Here is a 26,962-nt window from a genome sequence, read left to right as displayed (position 1 = left end):
CTAGAAATCGACTATGAACAAATCAGCACCTTCCTAATAAGTAAAACAAAAGAAAAAAACATGACTGAAATTCTAACATTAAATGGTCCACTCAAAACTGCTGTTGTATGATGGCAGAAATGTTTGTTTAATAGGACTCTGTTCAGTCCATCTCTAATGCAATGAATAATGTGAAAATCCCATTCGATTTCATTTTTCTGCGTGCACATGTCTGCAACTCAAGAACACATAAAGGCGCCAGGATGAGGATTGCAGTGATTGGTCAGAGTCTGTTTGGCCAGGAAGTGTACAAGGAGCTAAGGAAGGATGGGCACACCATTGTAGGAGTCTTCACAATCCCTGACAAGGATGGCAAGGCAGATCCACTGGGTAAGAACTCACAACGTCAACATCATTTTAATGGGAATATTAATGGGAATACTGCCTTTCTCCTGTCACCGAAGCAATGCTGAAAGTGACTTTCCAAGCAAGCATTTTTTTGCACATCTGCTAGGAATAAACTGATGATGGTGTCAAATGAAACTGTGACTTGAAATCGGGCCACTGGTTTTATCTCTGCAGCTCGGTCATCAAACTTGCATTGTTGATTGCAGTGTGTTGTGTTTTCTTTATCAGTGAAAGTATCAAATGAATGCATTTTCATATCAGAGCAGTAAAATATCTGTAACTGATTTACATCACTGCAGAAGAATAAGGAACAACTGGAAATGAATTAGACTTTGCTTGACTGCATATACACACCAGTAAGGTTTGCTTACAAATGACTATACATGCTGTACACTATAATAAAAACAGAAACATAACCACTAGCCCACATTTGGAAGTGCTCAGAATCGTGTCGTGATCAGATATTGTCCAGGTGTTAATGCAGTCTGTGCAGAAATAAAGGACTGTCATAGACATCTGCTAATTAATGCTAAGTAAAATATTTAAAAAGAAATGCTAGAAATCCACTTACCAAAACTGAAGCACAAAATTCTTGGAAAGTTTTTACCACACAGAAGGCCACATTGTTTGTCAGATTATTCCATTAGAAAAACAAAACAAGAACAACACAAACATAGTTTAGTATCTTGAGAAATTATCAGGTGAGGTCACTATTTCAGGTGAGGTTGTGCAGTCATCCACAGGCAACACTTAACAAAACAGCCACTCCCTAACTGGCTGTCTGATTAGCTCCCCAAAAAGGAATGGACTCATTCGGAAACTTCCTGGGGAAAATCTGATCTTGTTGGGACATTGACCATCCCACTTTGGATGGAGCAGCTCTCATTTCAACAAATCTGGCCAAATTTATGAAACCCCCCCCCCCCCCCCCAAAAAAAAAAAATGTGACTATCCAGAGTTGGGGCCAGGGTGCAGAGTTTTACATGCCTCTCTGCAATTTCTCCTATACTGTCATTCCCACAAAACCCCATCCCTATAGAAATTGTTATGACATGCGACATAGAAATTTTTTATTTTTTATATTTTTCACCTCTTCCTTTGTGTGGGTTATAATTCCAGATCCTTAATAACGACACAGACAGAATACACATTATATACAATGTAATACAGAAAGTTACCACCGCATGCTGGGCCCATAATCCAGAGGTCGATGGATTGAAGCCATATTCTGCTATTTGAACTCTATGTTGATAGCCTATCAGATTTCCACTATTTGAACATTGTCACAGAAACACACAAGTTTTAGTCCAGCCAGCGGGCTGTTTACATTTTGGGATGGCCGTAGCTGAGGAGGGAACCTGGTTTCTCAAAACTGCACGCCAAAGTATCCTTGGGTAAGATACTGAATTGCAAATTGCTCTCCAGTGTTTTCACTGCAGTGTGAATGTTAGATAGAATGCACTTAGGCCCAGAGTACTTGAATGAATGGGTAAATGAGGCATATTGTCTAAAGTGTTCAAGTAGCAAAGCGCTGTATGAGTCCAGTGCATTTGTATAATACACACCTGTAAATTTCAGACTCTTCTCTGTGCTCCTTTACTCTGGCATTTTCCTGTATGCTTGCTTTTGGAAGCCGACCCATGTAAACATGTAAAGCCTTAGCAAATGGGAAAATTCTGACTTGTAAAATTTGACATCACAGGGGGTGGTTCTACATGTCAGAGTTTATATACATATTTATAATATATTTATTATGTCTGTATTTATAGAAATACAGACATAACTGCAGTACATGAAAAAGAAAACAGAACTGTTGCAGGATGTGCAGCTTTTCTCATTTATTGTGTTATTTTATCATTTATCAGCCACAGAAGCGGAGAAGGATGGCGTGCCTGTCTTTAAGTTCCCCCGCTGGCGACTCAAGGGCCAGGCTATTCAGGAGGTGGTGACTCAATACAAGGCTACAGGTGCGGAGCTCAACGTCCTGCCCTTCTGCTCCCAGTTCATTCCTATGGAGGTTATCGACCACCCAAGACATGGCTCCATCATCTACCACCCATCCCTACTGCCTCGCCACAGGGGAGCCTCTGCTATCAACTGGTAAGTGATGTTCATGAGATCAAGTTGAAGAGAAGCAAGACACAGTGACAGCTGTTTTATTTCACTTCCTGTATCGGTCTTCACAGGACACTGATCCACGGTGACAAAAAGGGCGGGTTTACAGTGTTCTGGGCTGATGACGGACTGGATACTGGTCCCATCCTGCTGCAGAGAGAGTGTGATGTTGAACCCAATGACACTGTCAACACCATCTACAAGAGATTTCTCTTCCCAGAGGGAGTAAAAGGCACAGTAAGTAAAGAAAGAAAGTGTGGTACAAAGACACTTTTATTGTAAATAAATTTCATACATTGGAAGGTGTGCAATATAATGTGTGGTAGCTGTGTTTAATGTGACTGCAACACTTCACCAAGGCCTTCTACCACAAAGATGATAGGATGCATTCTCCCAAACAACTTTGTTTTGATCCTCATCCTCACACTTACATCTTAACATGCTTTTATTTTACCTCTTAATAGCTACCTGGTCATGTTAGCATTAGAGATTTTGTAATACTTAATTCTGCCACAGAGGCACTGCTATCCTGTGTTTTAAATATAAGTAAAAGCATTAATGCAACACTGTCCATGCAAAATAATGACTCGTGCATCGTCATAAGACATATTTCGTGTATGTACTTCCTGATCTGAAAGGTGATGCCGATGCAAAAATTCATTGTCCCTCATTCTTGTGGGCCAGTACTTTGGAAACTCCGTGGTTGTAAAAACCATAAATCTATAGGTTATCGGCCCTTGGGTCTGTCGCTCCAGAACAGGGATGTGAAACTCATTTTACATCAATGCAGGAAAAGTGCAAATCGTCATATTTTCCAAAGCCGTTCAGGAGGCCAGATTGGAGTGTTTGCAGGACTGACTCTGATACCCGGGCCTTGTGTTTGACACCCCTGCTCTACAGCATAAAAGGAATTTAGACAACTTTTATTGAATTCAGTTTTTTAGATAGCACCAAATTACAACAACAGTCACCTTAAGGTTTTTTTATTACATTATAAAGTAAAAACACTACAATAATAGAGAGAAAACCAAGGAGACTACCCACTATTGGCAAACAATCTGCAACAGTGGGAAGAAAAACTCCCTCCTGTTTTAACAGGACGAACCCTCCAGCAGAACCAGGAGGAGCGTCATCTGCCCTGACCTTTTGGGGTTGATGGCGCTTGTTTTCATAATCAGACTTCACTGAACAATAGGTGACATCATGGTGGCTATGTTCATCTTTTATACAGTGTGTATCTTGACCACGGTCACCATCCTGTCAGTTCCTTGGTTATGAAATGAACTGGTGATCATAAAGCTGTTTTTTATTTAAATGTGAAATCATTATTATGCTGTAGCTGCAGGACATACTTTGAATCAGTCTAGTCATATTGCTTTCTCTTGCAATGGTGTGAAGTTAATACAGTTTGCTATGCTAAAGGTAAGCTAAAGATCGCCTTGAAGTGCTGGAAAAAACAACCTGTAACAGAAATGAAGTTTGTTTTATTATATTTAGAGAGTTAGTTATCTGTGTTTTATGTGACTGATCATTCTGCCTGTGTCCTGTGATTTGCCTGCTGCGAGTTTCCCAACATCGTAAATACTGTGATGACAAAGTTCGGAAAGATAGCTCATGCAATTTAAGATAGCGCAGCTTGAACTGCATTTTTCTGGTTCCAGGTGGAAGCTGTGAGGCTGATTGCAGAGGGGAAGGCCCCGAAGATCACACAGCCAGCGGAGGGAGCCACGTATGAGTGCATCCAAAAGAAGGACAATGCCAAGGTAAAACACAAGTGTAGCTACGCCACATTACATCCACAGACACAAACATGCAGAGTGTCGGTCACTGCTGTTCGTTCGTTCGTCGATTTACAAATATCATTAGTTATATATTATTTAGTTATAGTTATAATATTATTATTATTATTATTATTATTATTTTATGGGATATTTAGTTAAGCTTAAAATTAAGGGGTTTTTTCTTATGCTGATAATAATGTGGTCTTGATACGTTTATAGCACATTTTACAAAATGCAGAAATGACTTTTTGTGATGCTTTGCTGTGAAAACTGCAGAAATTAATTCCATCATTTAAATGAGCAGTCTCTCCTGTTCTGTCAAAGTCTGACTTGAATTGACATCCTTCATCTCAGCGCTGCCGTCTTTATCTGTCTTCTGATTATATCTTTTGTGAATATATACACATATAAATCTGTGTGCTGCTATTCTTTCAACTGACCATGATGTAAAGAGGCTTATCCAAAACCATAGTTGTAAATAAGAAAGCGTTCTTTTGCGTCGTTAAATAAAGGTTAGATTACCATCCTGTGGTACAAATTGGTATTACATGCAAACACTTTGGATATAAAGTCACTGTGATTATTACTTCTCATTCTCTTGATAGTTTTAACTCAGTTGTTGTTACTTAGAAAAATTCTCCTACATACTTTTAGAAATATCAGATCAGATTACCCAGACTCAGACCGACTCCCAAGGCAGTGGCAATGGATGCATCTCACAAGGTCACATGTACAATGAACCAGCAGTTCACTGTACATGTGGAGGGAAACATTTCAATTCAAACCTTTGCCTTTGAAAATGTGAGCTTTTTCTTGCTGCTGCAATACAAGGAACAAAGTACAGTTTCTGGATGTTACCTACATTGTAGTGATTTACACTTTCACCTAACACACAGTCCCACTTTGAGACAGGAAGGACATGCAAATCCCTTAAGAGGATGCATCATGAAGGACATGTGGTGTAAGGATCCAGTAGATAGAATATGTAAAAGGTAAACGGACTGGTACTTACATTGGTACACACACTCACATGGATGCATCAGTGCAACCCTAGGGTACTTTGACAGGCAGACTGGAGTGGCTGAGGAATCGACCCACCAACACGCTCAGTAGCAGACATCCCACTCCTCCTGAGCCGCTGTGGTGAAGCATTTAGATTTGAACTGGCAGTGATGACTGCTTGAAATTCTAACAGATTGACTGGAACCAGTCTGCTGAGGCTCTCCACAACTGGATCAGAGGAAACGACAAAGTGCCGGGAGCCTGGGCCGAGGTCGATGGACAGGTAACAGCTTCTTAATGCTTTCTGTCCGTATCCTGTACAGCTGACTAAATAAAAAATGTTTGACACAATACTTCTGAATTTTAACCGGATCAGAGCGACGGCTCACGCAGACATGCAGAATCAAAACATGATGAGCAACTGCGTTTGGACTGAGTCCCGTTTTACATCTCTCTCTGTAGAAAGTGACTTTCTATGGCTCCTCTTTGGTGGATAATGGGACCGCAGTTAATGGTCAACCCCTGGAAATCCCTGGAGCCAGCCAACCCGGTATCGTCACTAAATCTGGCCTGGTGCTGTTTGGCAATGACGGCAAGACTGTAAGTGAGATTATTAATCTCAGGAAACTGTTCTAGATTTCCAGAATTCACATTACAGATAAGTGCTGTACATATCTGAAATGATTGGCTCAGACATACAATGGCCCCATCACTGTGTCGATATAGCTACATCTTGTTACTGAATTAATTGAAGACCACCCTGACTGTGGTGGTGAAAACATCACTTGCAGATATTCGGGTGCTTTTCACTGGCAGGGACAGCAATTGTCAGAACAAAGCAAATACCTTCCTACTAGGCTTGACTTGTGTAGTAATACCAGAAGTATCACATTCAGTCCTTCAGCTATGAGGTGATTTGGTCTTGGAATGCAGCCCACAGCTCGTTATTCTGCTTCCTTTCTTTCCACGGATGCTCAGACAAAAACTCTACACTCGTGTCACGACTGCAGAGAGAAGATTTTGAGACATTTACGCTAGAAAAACCTGACAGAGCAAAGGAACAAAGAGATCACTGTGAAACTGGATATATGACTTTTTTTAGCTTTATATTTTTATGTTCACATAACAGGATCATCGTGAAATAACTTTGGCAAAATATATACAGTATATAAATCTATTTTACAGTGCAACATCAGTAACACATGACGTACAGCATCATTTGATATTATGGTGCAACTTAGATTTAAAAACTATTTTTCGATCAGGTTGAACTTTGTCATCTGTTTAATACTCGTGTTTGCCAAATATGTTAGTGTTTATTAGAGGCTCTAAACAGAACAGGAATGTAGAGTTTAGTAAGTAGTCCACAGTACCAGAAAAGCAGTAGACAAACAGTCCTCCAGCATCCAGCTGTATCTACAGTATTGTGCATATGAAAAACAAATATTCAGCTGGCCAACGTGTGTTTTGTACGTAGTCTCTACAGGTGCTGGTTACTGAACTGTCCAAACCTGTATTTTCCAGTGTTTAAAGTCCTGCTCAGCACTGAAAGTAGTTAAGAATGCTTGGTTGAATTAAATGGGAATATTTTAAAAAGTACATTTTTAATCAGTATCTTTTTAGTGTCCGAGTCAGGAAGAAGTTAGCTTACCTCAGCAAAAACCCGGGATCGGTAATAAACTCTTCCCTCTAGCTAAAACAGTAAATGAGAGCAGGAACATGGATTCTGCACAAAGACTTAAACACACAGCGCGACCCGCGGATCAGAATCAGTTAGATGTCGCCTTTCTCACAGTCGGGGCTAAAAGCCGACAGCTGGCTGATTCTGATCTGTCGGCAGGTCCGCGCTTTGTGTTCACGCCCTTTATGCGCTGATTCTAAAGCTGTTAGTTTGATGTCTCTCCAAACAATATTGACCGAACCAGCAGCAAAAGAAGATCCAAACTAAGCTTCACATAAACATCGTCATGAATTCACTCTGACTTTTGCTGTTTTGCTTCGACCATGATGCACAGCTCTCTCTCTCTCTCTCTCTCTGTACTTCAACAACAGTTTCCCGTCTAAAAATCTGTTTTCTGCATTATTCGCTTGTTTATTAAGCACAAGTCTACCACAGCGCTGTCGGCCGACGTTTTTTTTTTTCCGTTTTATATACTTCCGAAAAGAAAACCTAATTTCTCAATAGGTTCAATAGCATAACTTCATAGGCACTTGGGGAAATGTACTTGTATGCAAGTTAGATGGAAAAAAGTATTTTTGTCTTTTTCGTTTATGTTGTTTTTGTCATTATTTGTTCCCATCTTGTTTTGTTATAAATCAGTAATCTTTTAGCTGCTGGTTTGTCTTGTTACAACAACAAAGTGCTGCTTAAAAAACACTTTGTAATCGGAGTGTGACATTAAGCCACTGAAATCTCTGGGATATTGATGTTGTCAGCTAAGTAGCAGAAAGGGCTGTTAATCAGTTTCAGCTGAAATTACCAAGCGGTTCACAAGAGGAGCAACAATGAGACAATCCCCAAAACAGGTTTTACAGGTGGAGACCACTGACCCCGCCCCCCAATGGAACCAGTCTGTGAGCACTGTCAGAGCCACAAAATGGACTCCAGCATGTGAAAGTCTCAGACCAAATAATCGTCAACAGACTTCATGAGGGCCTCTAGTGAGCCCTGTGCTCACTGCCCGACGCTGTGGAGTGTGACTGGAACTTTCCATGGAATACCAGAACTGGCAGGTATACCACTGGGACTATTTGCTTTTCCCATATGAGAGCAGGTTCACCCTGAGCACATGTGACAGACGTGAAAGGGTCTGGAGAAGCCGTGGAGAACATTACGCTGCTTGTGACATTGTTCAGAATGATTGCATTGGTGGTGGTCTGCAGAAGCATATCCATGGATGGACACAGAGACCTCTACGGCTAACCAACATCACCCCGGCTGCCATTAAGTATCGGAATAAAGTCTTTGGATCCACTGTCACGCCCTACACTGGTGCATAATTTGTAGTCAAACTAATGGTCTCTTGACTCCAGTCCAATAATTACTGCAGACACATGAGAGTTCATTTTCCATCCAACCTGCATATAAGTATACAACCCACAATTTCAAATTTAAAGCCAATTTCAGTATATTTTCTATCTTATTGCAATCTCTGGACAACATTTGGAGTTGGCATGAGTGTTTGGATTCAGTCCCATTTATGGCAGTCTGGCTGCTTTGCTGATTTTGTTGTGTACATGTTGAAAATTTCAAAAGACAAGCTCAGTTCTGTACTCAGATTTTCGACTACATGTGCCATCAGCTCTAACACCTCTCAGGTGGGACTCTGACTTGTGGACAGGTTAATGCCGTGAACCTTTCTCATATGCCTCTTCATCAGCAGCCGCTCTGTAAACAGCTCATCGCAGTCCCCGCATTTGTACGGCCTCTCCTCTTTATGTTTGGCTAGAACGTGCTTCCTCAGAGTAGAACCCCTGTTGAAGGATTTGTCACAGATGTGGCAGCTGAAAGGTTTCTCCCCTGTGTGAGTCCTTATGTGTTCTGTCATGTGTCCTTTCAGCTTAAAACACTTGCCGCAGTAATGGCAGCTGTAGGGTCTCTCTCCTGTGTGCACTCTCATATGATTCTGCAGGTTGCTCTGGCAGGGGATGTGCTTGCCGCAGATGTGGCAGTCAAAGTTGCTCTTGCTCTCCTGTGGCTTGCTTTCATGTGTCTTGAGGTGCCACGTTAGCACAGTCTTTTTGGTGAAAATGTAGTTGCATATGTGGCAGCGGTACAGGGTGGTGCTAGTCTTCTCTTCCAGAAGGTTTGGTTCATCTGCAGATGTTTGCCTCGACTCTCTGCTCTCCTCTGCTGCTCTGCAGTCCTCTAACTGCTGCACTGTTTTGATGAGTTCTTTTGTCAAGGCATCTCCGTCATCGCTGTCTTCCATCGTTGGTTGCTCCTCGCCTCCATTGAGCCACAGTTCCTCCCTCTGCTCCTCTTTAACCTCGGAGGGTCCCGGCTCATCCTGCCACACACTCGAGCTCCACTCTTGCTGTTTAGGTGGAATGTCCTCAGTTGGCTGTTGTTTGGCATCTGCAAACAAAGGAGAGAGAAAAGCATTACACTTCAAGTATTGTGCTGAGATCTAAGCGTTACAATTGGCTTCAAGTAAAGGACAGCATTTGCTATTAGAAGAGTGCACATACTAACATGTGTGGAGTATGTTATGACTTCAGTTTAGACAGTAAAAGTCTTTGGTAAGTTTTTTTTGTTTTGGTTTGTTTTGGTTTTTTTTAAGTGAAGTGAAATAGCCACCAGCTTAGACTGCAAACTGCCCTGTGTGATAAGTCACAACCATGACCTTATGCTGATAACTATATACAGGTCAATGAACAGTGGTTAAGGAACTTCTACAAAGCTGTAAGCTAACAGTAAACAAAACAGGCTGACAAAATGTCATGTGTTCTGACACAGTGAATGACACAGAGCCAAACCAGAGCCAAAGTTACTCTGGAAACACTGGGTTGCATCGTGTCTATCAGGTAAAAATGGGCCAGTCTGCACCAAAACACCAGTTCTGTAAGCTTGTTCCATAAACCCCACTAACTTCATGAAGAATGCTAATTTTCCAAATCTACAATGTGATAAATTGACTGATTCTTATTTAGTGCTTTTCTGCTCTCCCGGAGTCTCTTCACATTATTACTCTGATGGATCCATCGGAGAGCAAGGTTAATATCTTGTCCAAGGATATGTGGCATGCAGAGTAGGAATCACCTTCCAAGCAGTAGATGACCTGCTCTAGCTCCTGAGCTACAGCTCCAGTGTGGGGAAACATGGCTGAACTGTTCAACTATTTCAGGAGTGGCCAACTCCAGTAGATTGTAAGGTAGACCCTACAATGACATTTATAGTAAAATAATATTTTCTTATACAAAATATATAACTATAGTTTGCCCTGTGCTTTGATGCAAAGTTTTTATGCTGCTGAAAACAAGATGGGTATAGTGTACACATTAATTAATATTAATGATAATTTGATGTCCACTTTAACAATGTTCAGGTCAGTGGCTCAGAGTTTTACTGGCCCATGTATATTTGTATTGGGTTGTTTGAAAAACAAAAAACAAATAAAAACCCCTTTTTTTAGAATTTCTATTAGTATTATTAATGCAGTTCAAGAAAATATTTTAGATTATTTCACTTTCAATCTGAAAAATGTTGCAAAAACTTTGGAATAAATATGCACCCCACGCCCCCTTTAGACACACCCCTGTTCGGTTCCATGTAAACTAAGACAGCAGCCGTGAGCCGTCAACTATGGTGTTATTTTTGTGCCACTATTCACTATTCAAAAAAAACTTTTGAGCGCACGTAAAAAAAATCCAGGTGCAAGTGTTGCAAATTGAGGAGAAATTTATTTTGAGCGAAGAAAAGCTAAATTTGAGTGAACAAAATTCATTGCTGCGTGCAAAAAATGTATTTCAGTGTTTGCTATTATCCATACACACACACACACAATACTAGTGATGTGCGGATCAATACTGAAATATCGATTCCTCCGATACCAGTCATTTATGTTCTAGAATCGATTCTCACATTAAAATATTGATATTTTAGCAATTTAGTGTAAATTTGTAGTTTATCATTAACAGGAACACAGTGGAAAGAACCTATTTCATTCGGATTGTCTACATGGGAAGGAACTACTTCCTCTTCTGCCTTTCATAGTTATGTGCGAAATAGGGCTTTATAAATGTGTCGCGGCCCCTTGGCTGAGCGTAATTGGAGTTATGCGCGGACGTATTTTACCTCCACAAACAGCCGAGACGTGGTTTGCATACATGTGGCAAGAAAGTGAGGTGTTGTGGCAACATCACTAACCTTGTCAAACACCTCAGAGTAAATCATATCACAGAATGTGACGAGTGTATGTTGAGGCGAACTGAAGAGGAGAGAGGGACAGGTGCTGCTAGGGCGAGACAGACGTCTCTCACGGAGTCCTTTAGTGCTGCAGGCAGGCAAGGTGTTCAAATAGGCACAACTTCCGGTTTGTATTTCTATATGATGAATTCTGCATTATTAAGTGATAAGAACAAGTAATCTGATGTCCTGTAATCATTATGACGCTATAATTTGAGATACAATAAATAAAATAAGTTTTTGTACAAAGTATCGGTATTGGATAAGTATCATCGATACCACCCTGAATTTTACCTGGTATCGGATTGGAAAGGAAATCAGTGGTATCGCACATCACTACACAATAGCAGCCCCTAGGGCTGGGCGATATGACCCAAAATTCATATCTCGATATTTTTTAGCTGGATGGCGATATAAGATATATATCTCGATATTTTTTTTAAGCCATAAAGTAAGAACAAAAAGAGTTCTTAGTCAAAGCTGTGTCCCAGATGTCACACAGGCACTTTTATTAACATACAGCACAGATGTACATGAAAAATTACTCAAAATTAAATTATGAGCATTCATTAAATAATAATGCTCCATAAATAAAAGAAAACAAGGTTGTTTTTGTGCTAAACAAAGAGCTCACAATTGTGCAGTCAAAATGTAAACTAAAAGACGCTGAGCGTAATAACAAAGACAGACAGATTTTACAGCTGCTCTGTTCCCAAGTTTTACTGTGTGACTGACAGCCTGGAGTTTGAAATCCGCTTCATAACCACGTCTCTTACAGGTGCCATTTATGGTCCTTATACACACACAATACGGTAATATTACGTTGATGCACAGTACGTATCACTCCGCGAAGCTCCTCGGTAGCCGTAATGCGCCGACAATCTATCAAGCGGTGCAGCTCCGTAGCTTACCAAAGTCGTACTCAAACATTTTTGACAGATTGCTGAACGCCGTGTACCACATAAAATCGGTTCGCGGCCACCAAGCACAACCAGAATTCATACATAAGGCGCGCTATCAACTTTTGAGAGAATGAAAGGATTTTAGGGTTAGCGCGGTTAGCTCGTTAGCGCGGTTAGCTCGTTAGCGCGGTTAGCTCGTTAGCACGTTGACGCCGTCCAGCCCCACGCATGGGGCGATGCGCAGTAACTCGTTAACGGAGATTTGCCGTGTCCGTCTTGTCGCTGCCTGCACGTGAAGCGATGGGGTAGGAGGGGGAGTTGTCTTCAGTGAAGGCGAGGCGGAGTAACGTTGCGTAGAGACAAAAGTGGACGAAAGAGAGGCAAACTTGCGGCTCCACAACTATAATTATAACGTAACATAGACTATATCGATATAAAGGATATTGTCACATCTTATATCTCGTATAAAAATATATCGATATGTTTTAAAAACTCGATATATCGCCCAGCTCTAGCAGCCCCTCTCGCTCAGTTTTTGCATTTGCGCTTGCTCGCAATGTGTTGTTTGCAGTCTCAACAGTTCTGCCCGTGCGCGCTCAACTCTTTCTGTACGCCGTTATATTTGTGCCACAAAACCAGCCAATCACAGACTTGGATGCAAAAAAATCTGATTGGCTGTTTTGTTCTCCAATCAGCTCGAAATGATGAAATGCAATATCCCCGAATCCATTTAGTAGTGATGTGCGATACCACTGATTTCCTTTCCGATCTGATACCAAGTAAAATTCAGGGTGGTATCGACGATACTGATCCGATACCGATACTTTATACAAAACCGTATTTTATTTATTGTATCTTTTATTGTATCTCAAATTATAGCATCATAATGATTACAGGACATCAGATTACTTGTTCTTATCACTTAATAATGCAGAGTTCATCATATAGAAATAAAAAACCTGAAGTTGTGCGCTATTTGAACACCTTGCCTGCCTGCAGCACTAAAGGACTCCGTGAGAGACGTCTGTCTCGCCCTAGCAGCACCTGTCCATGTCCTCCTCTTCAGTTTGCCTCAACATACGCTCGTCATATTCTCTGATATGATTTACTCTGAGGTGTTTGACAAATTTGTGGTGTTGCCACAACACCTCACTTTCTTGCCACATGTATTGCAAACCACGTCTCGGCTGTTTGTGGATGTAAAATACGTCCGCACATGACTCCAATTATCCTATTTATACAGCTGTATTTCACGCGGAAGAGGAATAGTTCCTTCCAATGTAGACAATCCGAATGATATAGTTTGTTCCTGTTAATGATAAACTACAAATTTACCCTAAATTACTAAAATATCGATATTTTAATGTGAGAATCGATTCTAGAACATAAATGACTGGTATCGGAGGAATCGATATTTCAGGATCGATCCGCACATCCCTACCTGCAAAAATTATTTTTACGTGCGCTCAAATTTTTTTTACGTGCGCTCATAATAGTGGCACAAAAATAACGCCATATTCAACAAGCTGTATAATTAAACATGTAGCACACCGAGTTCACAGTTCATCTGCATATTTTAATACAACTTCTGAGGGCTTACTGCAGATTTTTCTCTGTGTAAAACAAACGGTGAAGGATGGAGCAGCTACAAAATGTGTTTCTCTTCACGTCTGAGTTTGTTAACCAGGAGCTCTGATGAAGGACTCGCTCGCTTTTCCCAGTAAAGGTTTTAATGGTGATCACAGGAACAGCGCCGCTGTTTTCTATCAGTCAACCCGAGCTCACCGTCTCGGTAACCGCTCCGCCTCTTTGCTCTTCGCGGTGTGTAAACAGGCTCGGGCTCCACGTTTAACGGTGCCAGGGTCATCATCACTGCTGCTGTTGTGCTCTCAGTGTTTTTGTTTCAAACTGGACCCCTGCGTGGGCTTAATGTTGTCAGACTTATAATCCACACGCTTCCCCTAAATACGTTTGTATCGCAGGTCTGTTTTTAGCCGCTAATGTGGGTGAAATGCTCGCGTTCGTGTTTCCATGGTGACAATGGCGCGCTACAGAGCCGTTCCTTAAGTGAAGCATCGAATCAAAGAATTTGTATCAAGATTTTTTTAACAAAATACTCGATAAATCGTTGCAGCCCTTGTTCACTAGCATTATTGTAACATTTACAAAATAAATATTTACATTTTCAGTTTTGTTTCATTTTTACAAATGTATCAACATTATAATCCCGACACTTTCTTACTGGATCCATCCAAAAACAAGAGAGTAATAGAGTACTAGGAGTGATTCTTAGGGCAAACATAAGCTTTCACCAGCTTGTATGAGTTGAGAGTTTATACAAAACAATGCCATGATGTCACATCCTGCAAAGTGTGTTAAAATGTTACAATCATCATTTCACATTCGTTAAATAGGAAGGTAACACAGGTGTTTACATCGAACTGATCGGTGGTCAGATCGCTTTTGATGTATGTAACAGAAACATACAAGTACGAGTCCTGTCTGAGTGCTGCTTTTCCCCCCCAATTTATTACAATTACATTTGATCAGAATAATTTGGATTGTTATCTGAAGATAATATTCACACATAAATATCTGAACTTGGTGATATTTTTAATATTTAATCAAATTTGAAGGCACACTGTCGGGCAGTGCAGACTAGTTGTGGTAAAGGGAACCTGCAGATGCAACATCTGGACAACATGAAGAAAACTCACCAGTTAACATGAAAACCAGTTACACTAGAACTCCTGTACAGAGCACAACTGACACTCCTGTACAAGACTGACGTTTTCATAAATAATACAAAACAGCTTATGACATGTGTGTGTGTGTGTGTGTGTGTGTGTGTGTGTGTGTCTATATATATATTACATACTGTACGTAGCTTCAAAACAGCTTGTCCGTATCTATAATTATATACAGATGTGTTCACTACACCAAACAATGTTAAGAACAAGTGTTAAACTCGCGGGCTGATTGGCTCAAAGGGTGCAGGGTCATGTACGCTCAACTATAAAAGGAGGGTTTAAGTTGCGTCCTAACGCGCACACGCTGAGATCAGAGTAACCACAATGAACGACGGTCCTCTTTGATATGATAAGTGCGACCTGCCGCAGTTTGACTGTCATTTGAACTCATGTTTCGATAAACAGCATCCTTACTGTACTGTTTTATTTGAGGACATTGGAAATAAGCTCACCGGAAATTTAACGCTCCTTTACTATATGGCTAACACTGCTTGCTAATGTTGCTAGCTAAATGCTGTGAATATAAATGTAACTTTCTGTCCGACGTCGCTGAATCACTTATTGGGTTATTAATAAGATGCTAACTGGCCGAAGTAACCTGGGGTACATACCTGCCCTGTGCAGCCGTATCTCTGGTTTGTAGACGAGGTCCAGCAGCCGCTGCAGCCTCTGGTTCTCCAGCTTGGCTCGGTACACCTCCTCCTGGTACTCTACCAGGGTCTTCTCAACGAATCCGTAGATGTCCACCGCAGCTGCGGTTAGTCTTTCCGTCAGGAACACGTTAAATGTCTGAAGGGTAGCTGTGGCCATTGTAAGGCTTCTCCGTTATTTTCAGCTCACCCTGCTTGCTACCTATGGATGTGTGACCGTCTATGCAGTGTGTAACAGGCGTCACAGCGCCCTCTAGAGCACTGGACTTTGTAGGACACTGTACCGTCAACATGCATGGAAATGCTCTCTAGGCACATTTAGGCTCGGATTAAACTAGTCAGTGGTAAAACTGACTGCACGCACTAGAGTTCAGCTAGTCTAGAGCTGAACTCTCATTAATTCAGTCATTCACTGATAGAAAAGTTGACCATTTTTATTTGCTGACTAAAATAAAATCGGTGTTGGGATCTCTGATTTTTCTGCTTAAGTAGTTTCCAGCTAACATTCACGCTCCAGTGGATGCTTTGAAGAGCAACTTGGGGTTTCGTTACTTGGCCTTTGTGAGGACTTTCAAAACATGGAATTGACAAAAAAGTAAATTAGGCAGAAAATAAGTTGTTTAGTCAGAGTTCTTGTTTAATTTTGTTATTTTTCTTTCAATAAAAATGTTGCTAACTTACAAAAAACTGCATTCCATAGATCACTGATGAAGTATTGGACTTTGCTGTAGCTCAGGTGGCAGAGCAGGTCAGCCACCAATCATGGCCACGCAAATATCCTTGGGCAAGATACTAACCCCATGTTTGCCTACTGGTGGTGGTCAGAGGGCCCGGTGGCGCCAGTGTCCGGCAGCCTCGCCTCTGTCAGCGCGCCCCAGGGTGGCTGTGGCTACAATGTACCTGCCATCACCAGTGTGTGAATGACTGAATGTAGTGTAAAGCGCTTTGGGGTCCTTAGGGACTGAGTAAAGCGCTATACAAATGCAGGCCATTTACCATTTACTTAGTCTGAATTGCAGAACACACTGCAGTCACTTGCCTTGAAATTCCCTGTTATAATGCTGACTATTTTTTAGGATCATTATTTTTCTATATGACTCTGACTCAGATACTAGAGTGGGTTGTCTACCAATTGTAATAGTGTAGCACTTTTCTGTTCTACCTGAGCACTCAAAGTTCTTCATACAACTTGCCTCATTCATTTATTCGCAAAAACATGTCCTTGAGCAATATATTAAACCCTGAGTTGTCCCTGATGCATTCACTGGAGTGTGTTAAAAGTTAGACAATGAGCTTGGGCATATGAAAAAGTGCAATAGGAGTGTGTGTCTGTGTGTGAGTGATAATTTATTTTATACATAAACTTTACCTGTGCTTGTATGATGATTTTAAGAGCTATAACAATACGCAAAGTTGGCAAGCTAGCCAAATATTCCTCTTCTTCACTAAAATGCTTGCAGAGGTTTGAGGCACTTCAGCATGGTGATGGTGGTGCTTCATGGAAACTTCCCATCCAATCTAATGGATCCTGATATACAAGAAGAATTGAATAAAATGTTTAAATCATAATTCTGATTAAAATTGTGGTCCATTCAACGTATTCTGTTGACCTCAATGGAGACATTGAAGTGTGTTAGCAAAGTACAGCATTGATTAAAACAGGTGGTGTCGCATTTTGTGTTTCTCTGCAGCTGCTGGTGAAGAATCTGCAGTTTGAGGATGGAAAGATGATTGCTGCAGCGCAGTACTTTCGCTCTGGGAGCAGTGCTGCTGTGGAGCTCACTGAGGAGGAGAAAACCTTCGCTGTACAGATGAGGGTAGGCCCTCCTCTCCCACTGATTCAAGAAAACGTTAAGCTGACAGTTTAGATTTTGTCTTTGTGCTGACTTTTAACATCATGTCTTCCAGGCAGTGTGGCAGAGTATCCTGAGTAATGTGAGCCAGATTGAAGACTCCACAGATTTTTTCAAATCTGGTGCTGCTTCCATGGATGTGGTCAGGTGATACAGGGAAAAATACAAAACCATGTCAATTTTCTTTTTATTGTTCATCACTTATGTAACATACAGTTCCAGTCTGTGTTTATTTCGCTATGGTGTAGAACAAATCTTAATAGATTAAAGTTATTAAACAATGACAGAATTATGTAACAAACAAGCAGCAGCTTCAAGTGTCAGTTTTGTTTGGGCTCAGTGAAACCAGGCACTGAGCGGGTTGCCTGTGCATAATCATTAATGTCCAAAATACTTTTTAACCAATTTCCATCAACATGTAACTCATTCTTTCTGCACTTGTGCTCTACCTCTCCACCAAATTTCATTGGATTTTGCTCGATGTCTATTATGTGGTACCCGTTATCTACAACTGAGGCTTTAGGTATTGTCAAGCCAGCAAATGCAAAGAAAGCCTGGCTAAACGCATAAATCCACCTCAGATAGCTACAATCCAATAATATTATGTATATGTGTGCAGGTTTATATGTGTAGGTTTATTTAAGTAAGTTTTTAGTTTAGGTCATTTTCTCCTTAAAGAGTATTTTACAACCTGATATCAGTGCTTTAATCCAAGCATTCCTTCTTTTACCACTATTTCACCTAATCTTCTCTTCTTTTTCTTGTCCCCCATATCTTTTCTATCCCCCATTTTCCATCTTGCCTCTTCTCTGTCTTCAGGCTGGTGGAGGAGGTGAAACTTCGAGCCAGCAGTTGCCAGCTGCAGAACGAGGATGTCTACATGAATACAACCTTTCAGGATTTCATCCAAATGTGTGTGAGGAAGCTCAGAGGGGAGGACGATGAAGAGGAGTTGGTAGTCGACTATGTAAGTGTTTGAAATTCCCTTTGTTAGTTATGGATACGTGGAGAGGAAACAGCCGTGTGTTAATGTGTATCATTTACCTGCTCAGGTGGAGAAGAACATAAACAACATGACAATAAAGATGCCTCATCAGTTATTCATCAACGGAGAGTTTGTTGATGCAGAGGGAGGAAAGACCTACAAAACCATCAACCCCACTGACGGCACGGTGAGAGAAAAAGAAATGACAAAAAATGCAAAATTCATGTCCTATATAATATTTTATTATATCGAGTAATGTCTTCTCTGTAATGTAATAACTTTGTGTCCTGCGTCATACACTGGCAGGGATCTATAATGAAAAGCAACCATTTCTTTTCTCAACTGATGATGGAAGCTGAAGCTGTTGATTCTTTTTCGGGTTACAAATATTAAAATCCCCTGTCTTTAGTGACCAACAAATGATGATGGCCAAAAATAGTGCTACAGTCTGTTTAAAGCTTATTTTAACAAAGTTTAGGGGGAAAAACTACAAAAAAGGTAAGTTCTCTTTCCACTGCTGAAGGTGATCTCATCAGGATTGGAGGCCATGTCTTCATAACTGAGGTTTGCCATCTTTAATTTCCTTGTCTGTCCTGTGTGTGTCCTGCAGGCCATCTGCGATGTGTCTCTGGCCCAGATCAGTGATGTGGACAGGGCAGTGGCTGCAGCTAAAGAGGCCTTTGAAGAGGGAGAGTGGGGCAAGATGAACCCAAGGGACAGAGGAAGACTCATCTACAGGTCAGATATATGACCCTGGAGTGTCAAAAAACTTTATCCATATTTTTTTTCTTAGCTTTATGGCCCATTTCTCTTTACGGTAAAGTGAGCATCTCCATAGCATGAACCGCTTTAATATCTTTGTTCTAAGGGAGTAAATGCCTTCAGTAGGTTTGTTTGTCTTTGATAGTATTAGTGAAGAAAAGTTGTTGTCTAAGTTGTGTTTCATAATATGTCTTCGCTGTTAACCCACCTCCAGGCTGGCTGACCTGATGGAGGAGCACCAGGAGGAGCTGGCCACTATTGAAGCCATTGACTCTGGAGCTGTGTACACTCTGGCCCTCAAGACCCACGTGGGCATGTCCATCCAGACTTTCCGCTATTTTGCTGGCTGGTGTGACAAGATCCAAGTAAGACAGCTGGCTTAAAAGCCTGCACCTGTCACGTTGTCAGTTGACAGTCTGATACATCTGTTACAGATGTGTAAATACATGCAAACAACATGATGTTGTTCTTTTACAGGGCAGCACCATCCCCATCAACCAGGCCAGGCCCAATCGTAACCTGACTTTTACCAAGAAGGAACCAATGGGGTGAGAATAGAGATTTGAAAAGTGTCATACTCTACACAGCATTGCAGTGGAACCTGCAAAAATAATTACATTTAGGAAAATATTCTGTGGACCTTTTGAAGGGTTTGTATCCTGTTGCATCTGATGTAAAACTAACAAAGCATTTCAGTCAAATGCTTTTTCACAGCACTGTACATTCACATTAAAGCTAACATGCCTTTGGTTCGAAAGCCGAACAAACTACTGCTTTTTATGAACCACATTAGTAGTTTAAGGGATATTTGTAAAGAACAAACTATATATGTGCTTGACAGAAAATCTTCAAACAGGTGGATTTCAATCAAGATGTTATAAAATGGGTGTGATAAGTATTTCAAATGCTCTCTATCTGTCCTCAGAGTTTGTGCCATTGTGATTCCTTGGAACTACCCTCTAATGATGCTGGCCTGGAAGACAGCAGCCTGCCTGGCAGCTGGAAACACAGTGGTCCTCAAACCTGCACAGGTCAGACTCCCATGTCACACATGCTACCCACAAAAGCTAAAACCACAGGGTCATTCATGTTGTTGTTTGTTTTCAGGTCACCCCACTGACAGCACTGAAGTTTGCTGAACTGGCAGCAAGAGCGGGACTGCCTAAAGGAGTGATTAACATTCTGCCTGGATCAGGTTGGATCATAAACATTCATGACATGAAGCTGAGGTCACCTAATGAAGCTCCGTGAGTTGCTATGCATCTTGTTCTTTATTCTAGGTGCCCTGGTGGGTCAGCGTCTCTCCGACCATCCCGACGTCCGGAAACTTGGCTTCACAGGTTCCACAGAGATTGGTAAACACATCATGAAGAGGTGAGAGGTAACGTAAACCTTACACAAGGTGTTTAACAAAGTCTTATACACTGAACAAAAATATAAACGCAACACCTTTGTTACTGCTCCCATTCCCCATGGGATGGACGCAGAGACCTAAAATTCATTCCAGATACACAATATAACCATCCCTCCCAAACAGTGGTCACAAATCAGTCCAAATGTGTGGTAGTGGGCACATCTGCCATATTGAGATAATCCATCCCACCTCACAGGTGTGCCACATCAGGATGCTGATCTGACATCATGAGTAGTGCACAGGTGTACCTCAGACTGCCCACAACAAAAGGCCACCCTGGAATGTGCAGTTTTGTCTCACAGCAAAATGCCACAGATGCCACAAGCAATGAGGGAGCGTGCAATTGGCATGCTGACAGCAGGAATGTCAACCAGATCTGTCGCCCGTGCATTGAATGTTCATTTCTCAACCATAAGCCGTCTCCACAAGCGTTTCAGAGAATATGGCAGCACATCCAACCGGCCTCACAACCGCAGACCTCGTGTAACCACACCAGCCCAGGACCTCCACATCCAGCAGGTTCACCTCCAAGATCGTCTGAGACCAGCCACCCAGACAGCTGCTGGAACAATTGGTTTGCACAACCAAACAATTTCTGCACAAACTGTCAGAAACCGTCTCAGGGACGCTCAACTGCATGCCCGTCGTCCTCATCGGGGTCTTGACCTGACTCCAGCTCGTCGCCGTAACAGACTTGTGTGGGCAAATGCTCACATTCGATGGCGTCTGGCACGTTGGAGAGGTGTGCGCTTCACGGATGAATCATGGTTCACATTGTTCAGGGCAGATGGCAGCTGAGAATGTCCCAGTTCTTGCATGGCCAGCATACTCACCGGACATGTCACCCATTGAGCATGTTCGGGATGTGCTTGACCGGCGTATACGACAGCGTGTACCAGTTCCCACGAATATCCAACAACCTCGCACAGCCATTGAAGTGGAGTGGACCAACATTCCACAGGCCACAATTGACAATCTGATAGACTCCATGCGACGATGTGTTGCACTGCATGAGGCAAATGGTGGTCACACCAGATACTGACCGGTTCTGGGACCCCAGACCCCCAATAGCGCAAAAAACTGCACATTCCAGGGTGGCCTTTTGTTGTGGGCAGTCTGAGGTACACCTGTGCACTACTCATGATGTCAGATCAGCATCCTGATGTGGCACACCTGTGAGGTGGGATGGATTATCTCAATATAGCAGATGTGCCCACTACCACACATTTGGACTGATTTGTGACCACTGTTTGGGAGGGATGGTTATATTGTGTATCTGGAATGAATTTTAGGTCTCTACGTCCATCCCATGGGGAATGGGAGCAGTAACAAAGGTGTTGCGTTTATATTTTTGTTCAGTGTAGTTTCGCTCACAGTTGCGTGTCTGTTTTCTTGTATATTTGAAGCTGTGCAGTCAGCAATGTAAAGAAAGTCTCTCTGGAGCTTGGAGGAAAATCACCACTTATCATCTTCAGTGACTGCGAGATGGACAAGGCCGTGCGCATGGTGTGTTTATCTTATGGCAGGTTTTTGTGTTTTTTTCCAAAACAGAGTAAAAAGTTGTGCATCCACTATGTTGTTGTCTGTATGTTACAGGGCATGAGCTCAGTGTTCTTTAACAAGGGAGAGAACTGCATCGCTGCTGGCAGACTGTTTGTGGAAGACTCCATTCATGACCTGTTTGTACAAAAAGTGGTAGGTGTAACCCGCAGTAAACTTTACTTTGACCTTTTTTTCCTTTTTTACAGTGAAAATGTCATGTTGTGTTTTCATTCCACCTTAAAAATCAGTCTCTCACCTTCAGATGTAATAGGCTGATGGCTCACTGACTAATGCCATTTTAGTCAGCGGGCCAAAAGACATTTTGCTATAGTGCTGAGGTGTTTCTCACCAAACTATATGTCTTTCACTTAACTTTATCAGCTAGTTACTGTTTTCAGTAACTTTTTCACATGTGTTGAAAGAGCAAGGCCAGTGACGCACTGTCGGTGGTAGTAATGAAACTGAAACACATGCTCTAAGTCTTAGAAATGAGCACACTGAGCAGGTTGAGCAGTTACACGCCTTTGTGTGGATCTGCGTGTGTTTCAGCATGTCCTTCTAGTATGCAAATTGAGCCGCAGCGGTAAGGTTTCTCTCCCGTATGCTGTCTCATGTGAGTAATTAGTTCTTACTTCTTTAAAGACCACTTGGATCTCTCTTATCTTAGGTTGAGGAAGTCAAAAAGATGAAGATTGGTGATCCACTGGACCGCTCAACAGACCATGGACCTCAGAACCACAAGGCCCACCTGGACAAACTGGTGGAATATTGTCAGACTGGCGTCAAGGAGGGAGCCACCCTGGTCTGTGGTGGCAGACAGGTACAACGACCAGGTAAGGCAGCAGAAGTTTCTAAACAGAACTGGTTAGGATGGACTAACTCTGATATAACAGATGCCGTTGGATGTTTTGTTTTCCCTCCAGGTTTCTTCTTTGAACCCACAGTGTTTACTGATGTGCAGGACCACATGTACATTGCTAAAGAGGAGTCTTTTGGCCCTGTTATGATCATCTCCAAGTTTAAGAGCGGGTTAGTTAAAATTGAATGATTGCTCAAATGCCAGCTTGCTTCATATACCCAACATAAGACTGACCTTTTGTGTCTTCACTGTTGTGTTGGTCCGGTGTGCCTCCTCCATCTTCCTGAATTCAGTGAAGTGGATGACGTCCTGAGGAGGGCCAATGCTACAGAGTATGGCCTGGCATCAGGTGTTTTCACACGGGACATCAGCAAAGCACTGTATGTCAGTGAAAGGCTCAATGCCGGCACAGTTTTCGTCAACACCTACAACAAGACTGACGTCGCTGCGCCCTTCGGAGGCTTCAAGCAGTCCGGATTTGGTAAAGACCTGGGTAAGGCAAACTACTGCTTTTATTGTGTAGATGTATTATTTCATGTCAAGAAACACAAATTTTTTAAAAAAAGAAAAAATATATACTATTCAACCTATGTCAAAACATTTTCACATACAACACCAGCAGTGGGGACAAAGTCATGTTTGGAGGGTAAATGGGCTGGTTCTTATATAGCACTTTTTACCATGTAAGTGCTTTCTATCTAACATTCACACACATTCATACGCCAGTGGACAAATCAGAGAGCAACTTGGGGTTAGTATCTTGCCCAATGACATTTGGTGTGCAGACTGAAGCGGCAAGAAATCAAACCATGACCTAACTCCTGAACTACAGCCACCCCGTATTTAAACCATTAAATAAACAAATACTAATTTACTGAAACAGTGAGTGTAGATTTTATTTGCCAGAATTTATCACACCTGTATCTGAAGCAGTCTAGTACCGTATTTTTCAGACTATAAGGCACACTTAAAATCCTTTCATTTTCTCAAAAATCGACAGTGCGCCTTATAATCCGGTGCGCCTTCTTTATGAATTCTGGTTGTGCTTACTGACCTCGGACCAATTTTATGTGGTACACGGTGCTCAAAAATCTGTCAAAAAATGTTTTAGTACGACGTTGGTAAGCTATGAAGCCGCACCATTGATGCATTATCAGAGCATTACGGCTACCGTAGTCAGGAGCCTGGCGGAGTCATCTGGGTCCAAACTCCGTCCGCTTCAGGTCCCAAAGTCAAACGAACACTGCGGCATCACTGAGATTTAAAAACTAAAAATTTTCACCTTTGATAAAATTATCAGTGAAGGAAACGGTTTCCAGGGCCTAATCCGTGGATCGACTTCCTTCGAGGCGTGGACGTCTATCAGCAGAGAATGTACCTTAGTCTGTAACACAGTCAAATATATTCTCAAGTAATATTCAAGCATGCCATTCAGCGTGTTAGTACGAGCTCGGGAGCAGCTTGGGAGAACAAGAAAACAGAGACTGCTTTAGATTGTCTTCCCAAAGTGACTCAACTTTATTCACAAGTACAACAGTTTGTATAGAGGGTAAAATTCATGAGACAGCAGATTTATCAGTTTAAACCAGTACAGACCAAGATAAGGCAGCGTCTTCCTGCCCTTGGGTGAAGAAGCATCCTTTGTGTAGTTTATCAGTTCAGCTACAATTGTGATTATCTCAGCGACATATTTTCAAGGCACAAAACAAAGAGTTCTTACATTAGTGAAATCTGAAACAAACCATTTGGCCTTCAACAGGCGTCTAAAAGATTAAGAAACTAATGTAGCTGAGGGAGTGATCTCTGTGGTATTTCAACCTTGTACCAGCCTGTGATTCTCACACATCAATTCTTGGGTCAAAGAGAAAAATAACTAAAACAAAGGGGCCTTATTGAGTTTTCCTGTATAATGTCACTATAAAACAATATCCAGTAAATGCTACCATGGTACTAAAATACCTAACAATCAGTTTTGCTGCTTTACCAGGTGTAACAATTAAGTTTAACATCCAGGCATCCATGAAAACAGAATTTATTAAATTTAACAGAGTTAGAAGTTAGCAGGAAGTTAGCTCGCTAGTTTCCACCTAAACATGATATAGCATGTTCTGACTGAGAGATTTCTGAAAATATTAAAACGTACAGCTCTGCTATCACTTCCAACATAAATGAAGACAGAAAACTAAACAGCAGTGACTTTTGAAGGGTTACTGAAGTTGGTCTAGCTGGTATATAATGATGCGCTACGTCAGCGGTCCCCAACCTTTTTTGCGCTACGGACCGGTTTATGCCCGACAATATTTTCATGGACCGGCCTTTAAGGTGTTGCGGATAAATACAACAAAATAAAACTAGTACCGGTACCGGAAAAAAGAAATTTATTCATAACACACGTGTAAAGACCCAGGAAAACCGAGTTAACGATAAAAACGATGACAAAATAATGCTGAAAACCGATAAAAACCCTGAAAACTATATATTTCACACCTGAGCCTCAACTCTCGCGGCCCGGTACCGGTCCAAGGCCCGGGGGTTGGGGACCGCTGCGCTACGTGATCACTAGCGGCACAACTATGTTAGCATATGTTAGCATAACATAAACACAGTGAAGCTGGAGGATGAACACTAACTTTTTTCCACTCGATAAAAGTTAACATGAGGGTTCCCGATGGTTATAGACAAATGCAGTCGCATGGCAGGATGTTGTAAACGGACCAAACTTCAGTCAGGAGAACAACTGAGATAATCCATCCACAATATGAGGTTAGTCATTAATATACTGCAACAACATGAGAATAGAGCAGCTGCCAGAGAAATCAACATTAATGAATCAATGGTACGGAAGTAGAGGAAGCAAGAGGAATGAGCTGAGTTATCTGACTGTTTTGTTTCGCTTAATGCGCCTTATGTATGAAAATTCAATTCAATTTTATTTATATGGCGCCAAATCACAACAACATTCGCCTCAAGGCGCTTTATATTGTAAGATAGACCCTACAATAATACAGGGTGGGCCATTTATATGGATACACCGTAATAAAATGGGAATGGTTGATGATATTAAAGTCCTGTTTGTGGCACATTAGTATATGTGAGGAGGCAAACTTGGATACAACTTTTGTTTTTTCAATAGGAAGAGGACCATGTGACACATCAAACTTATTGGTAATGTCACAAGAAAAACAATGGTGTGCTTGGTTTCAACGTAACTTTATTCTTTAATGAGTTATTTACAAGTTTCTGACCACTTATAAAATGTGTTCAATGTGCTGCCCATTGTGTTGGATTGTCAATGCAACCCTCTTCTCCCACTCTTCACACACTGATAGCAACACCGCAGGAGAAATGCCAGCACAGGCATCCAGTATCTGTAGTTTCAGGTGCTGCACATCTCGTATCTTCACACCATAGACCAGGGGTGTCAAACTCAAATACACAGTGGGCCAAAATTCAAAACTAGAACAAGGTCGTGGGCTAACAATAATATTTATTGAAAAATATCTTCCTCCAGATTTAAGAATGAATCTCTTCTTATGGACTCAAACAAGTTTTGCTGAAAAACTGAATGTGGAACAAGCAAAGCTTAATACTAAACAATGTATATATTAGCTGTATAATACCAGTTGGCCAGCTCTAATAGTAATTTGGTATGGCTTCGCGGGCCAAATGTAATTAGGCTGCGGGCCAAATTTGGCCCGCGGGCCAGAGTTTGACACCTATGCCATAGACAATTGCCTTCAGATGACCCCAAAGATAAAAGTCTAAGGGGGTCAGATCGGGAGACCTTGGGGGCCATTCAACTGGCCCACGACGACCAATCCACTTTCCAGGAAACTGTTCATCTAGGAATGCTCGGACCTGGCACCCATAATGTGGTGGTGCACCATCTTGCTGGAAGAACTCAGGGAACGTGCCAGCTTCAGTGCATAAAGAGGGAAACACATCATCATGCAGCAATTTCAAATATCCAGTGGCCTTGAGGTTTCCATTGATGAAGAATGGACCCACTATCGTTGTGCCCCATATACCACACCAAACCATCACTTTTATTG

General features: G+C 41.7%; 2 protein-coding genes across 2 annotated transcripts in view; one reads left to right on the top strand and one right to left on the bottom strand.

Moving 5' to 3' along the window:
- Positions 1–26,962, top strand: part of aldh1l1 (aldehyde dehydrogenase 1 family, member L1) — a 30,738-nt gene that overhangs the window by 1,197 nt on the left and 2,579 nt on the right. The window contains exons 2-22 of the mRNA XM_026169087.1: positions 224–369; positions 2,253–2,487; positions 2,574–2,739; positions 4,164–4,265; positions 5,479–5,568; positions 5,748–5,885; positions 17,187–17,312; positions 17,404–17,495; positions 18,168–18,315; positions 18,401–18,520; positions 18,944–19,071; positions 19,310–19,460; positions 19,573–19,643; positions 20,021–20,126; positions 20,203–20,290; positions 20,376–20,469; positions 21,916–22,015; positions 22,106–22,204; positions 22,719–22,884; positions 22,975–23,080; positions 23,204–23,403. Coding sequence (XP_026024872.1) covers positions 243–369; positions 2,253–2,487; positions 2,574–2,739; positions 4,164–4,265; positions 5,479–5,568; positions 5,748–5,885; positions 17,187–17,312; positions 17,404–17,495; positions 18,168–18,315; positions 18,401–18,520; positions 18,944–19,071; positions 19,310–19,460; positions 19,573–19,643; positions 20,021–20,126; positions 20,203–20,290; positions 20,376–20,469; positions 21,916–22,015; positions 22,106–22,204; positions 22,719–22,884; positions 22,975–23,080; positions 23,204–23,403 — 2,653 coding nt within the window. The 5' untranslated portion in view covers positions 224–242. The remainder of the gene's footprint in view (positions 1–223; positions 370–2,252; positions 2,488–2,573; positions 2,740–4,163; positions 4,266–5,478; positions 5,569–5,747; positions 5,886–17,186; positions 17,313–17,403; positions 17,496–18,167; positions 18,316–18,400; positions 18,521–18,943; positions 19,072–19,309; positions 19,461–19,572; positions 19,644–20,020; positions 20,127–20,202; positions 20,291–20,375; positions 20,470–21,915; positions 22,016–22,105; positions 22,205–22,718; positions 22,885–22,974; positions 23,081–23,203; positions 23,404–26,962) is intronic.
- LOC113023036 (zinc finger protein 436-like) lies at positions 7,483–15,817 on the bottom strand. Its single transcript, XM_026169088.1, has 2 exons — positions 15,457–15,817; positions 7,483–9,363 (listed from the first exon to the last, which is right to left on the bottom strand). Exons 1-2 carry the CDS (start codon positions 15,653–15,655, stop codon positions 8,600–8,602), a joined length of 963 nt encoding a protein of 320 aa, XP_026024873.1. The 5' UTR covers positions 15,656–15,817; the 3' UTR covers positions 7,483–8,599.

This window comes from Astatotilapia calliptera, chromosome 5, assembly GCF_900246225.1.
Source record: "Astatotilapia calliptera chromosome 5, fAstCal1.2, whole genome shotgun sequence".
Classification (NCBI taxonomy): domain Eukaryota; kingdom Metazoa; phylum Chordata; class Actinopteri; order Cichliformes; family Cichlidae; genus Astatotilapia; species Astatotilapia calliptera.
The sequence above is the reverse complement of the archived record's forward strand: the minus strand, read 5'-3'. Positions and strand labels throughout refer to the sequence as shown.

Bases quoted from the DNA above. Each gene is read 5' to 3' on its own strand.
- LOC113023036 (XM_026169088.1), bottom strand. From the start codon at position 15,655: ATGGCCACAGCTACCCTTCAGACATTTAACGTGTTCCTGACGGAAAGA. The intron at 9,364-15,456 runs GTATGTACCCCA...CTTTGTTTGCAG, and splicing joins GATACGGCTGCACAGGGCAG to ATGCCAAACAACAGCCAACT.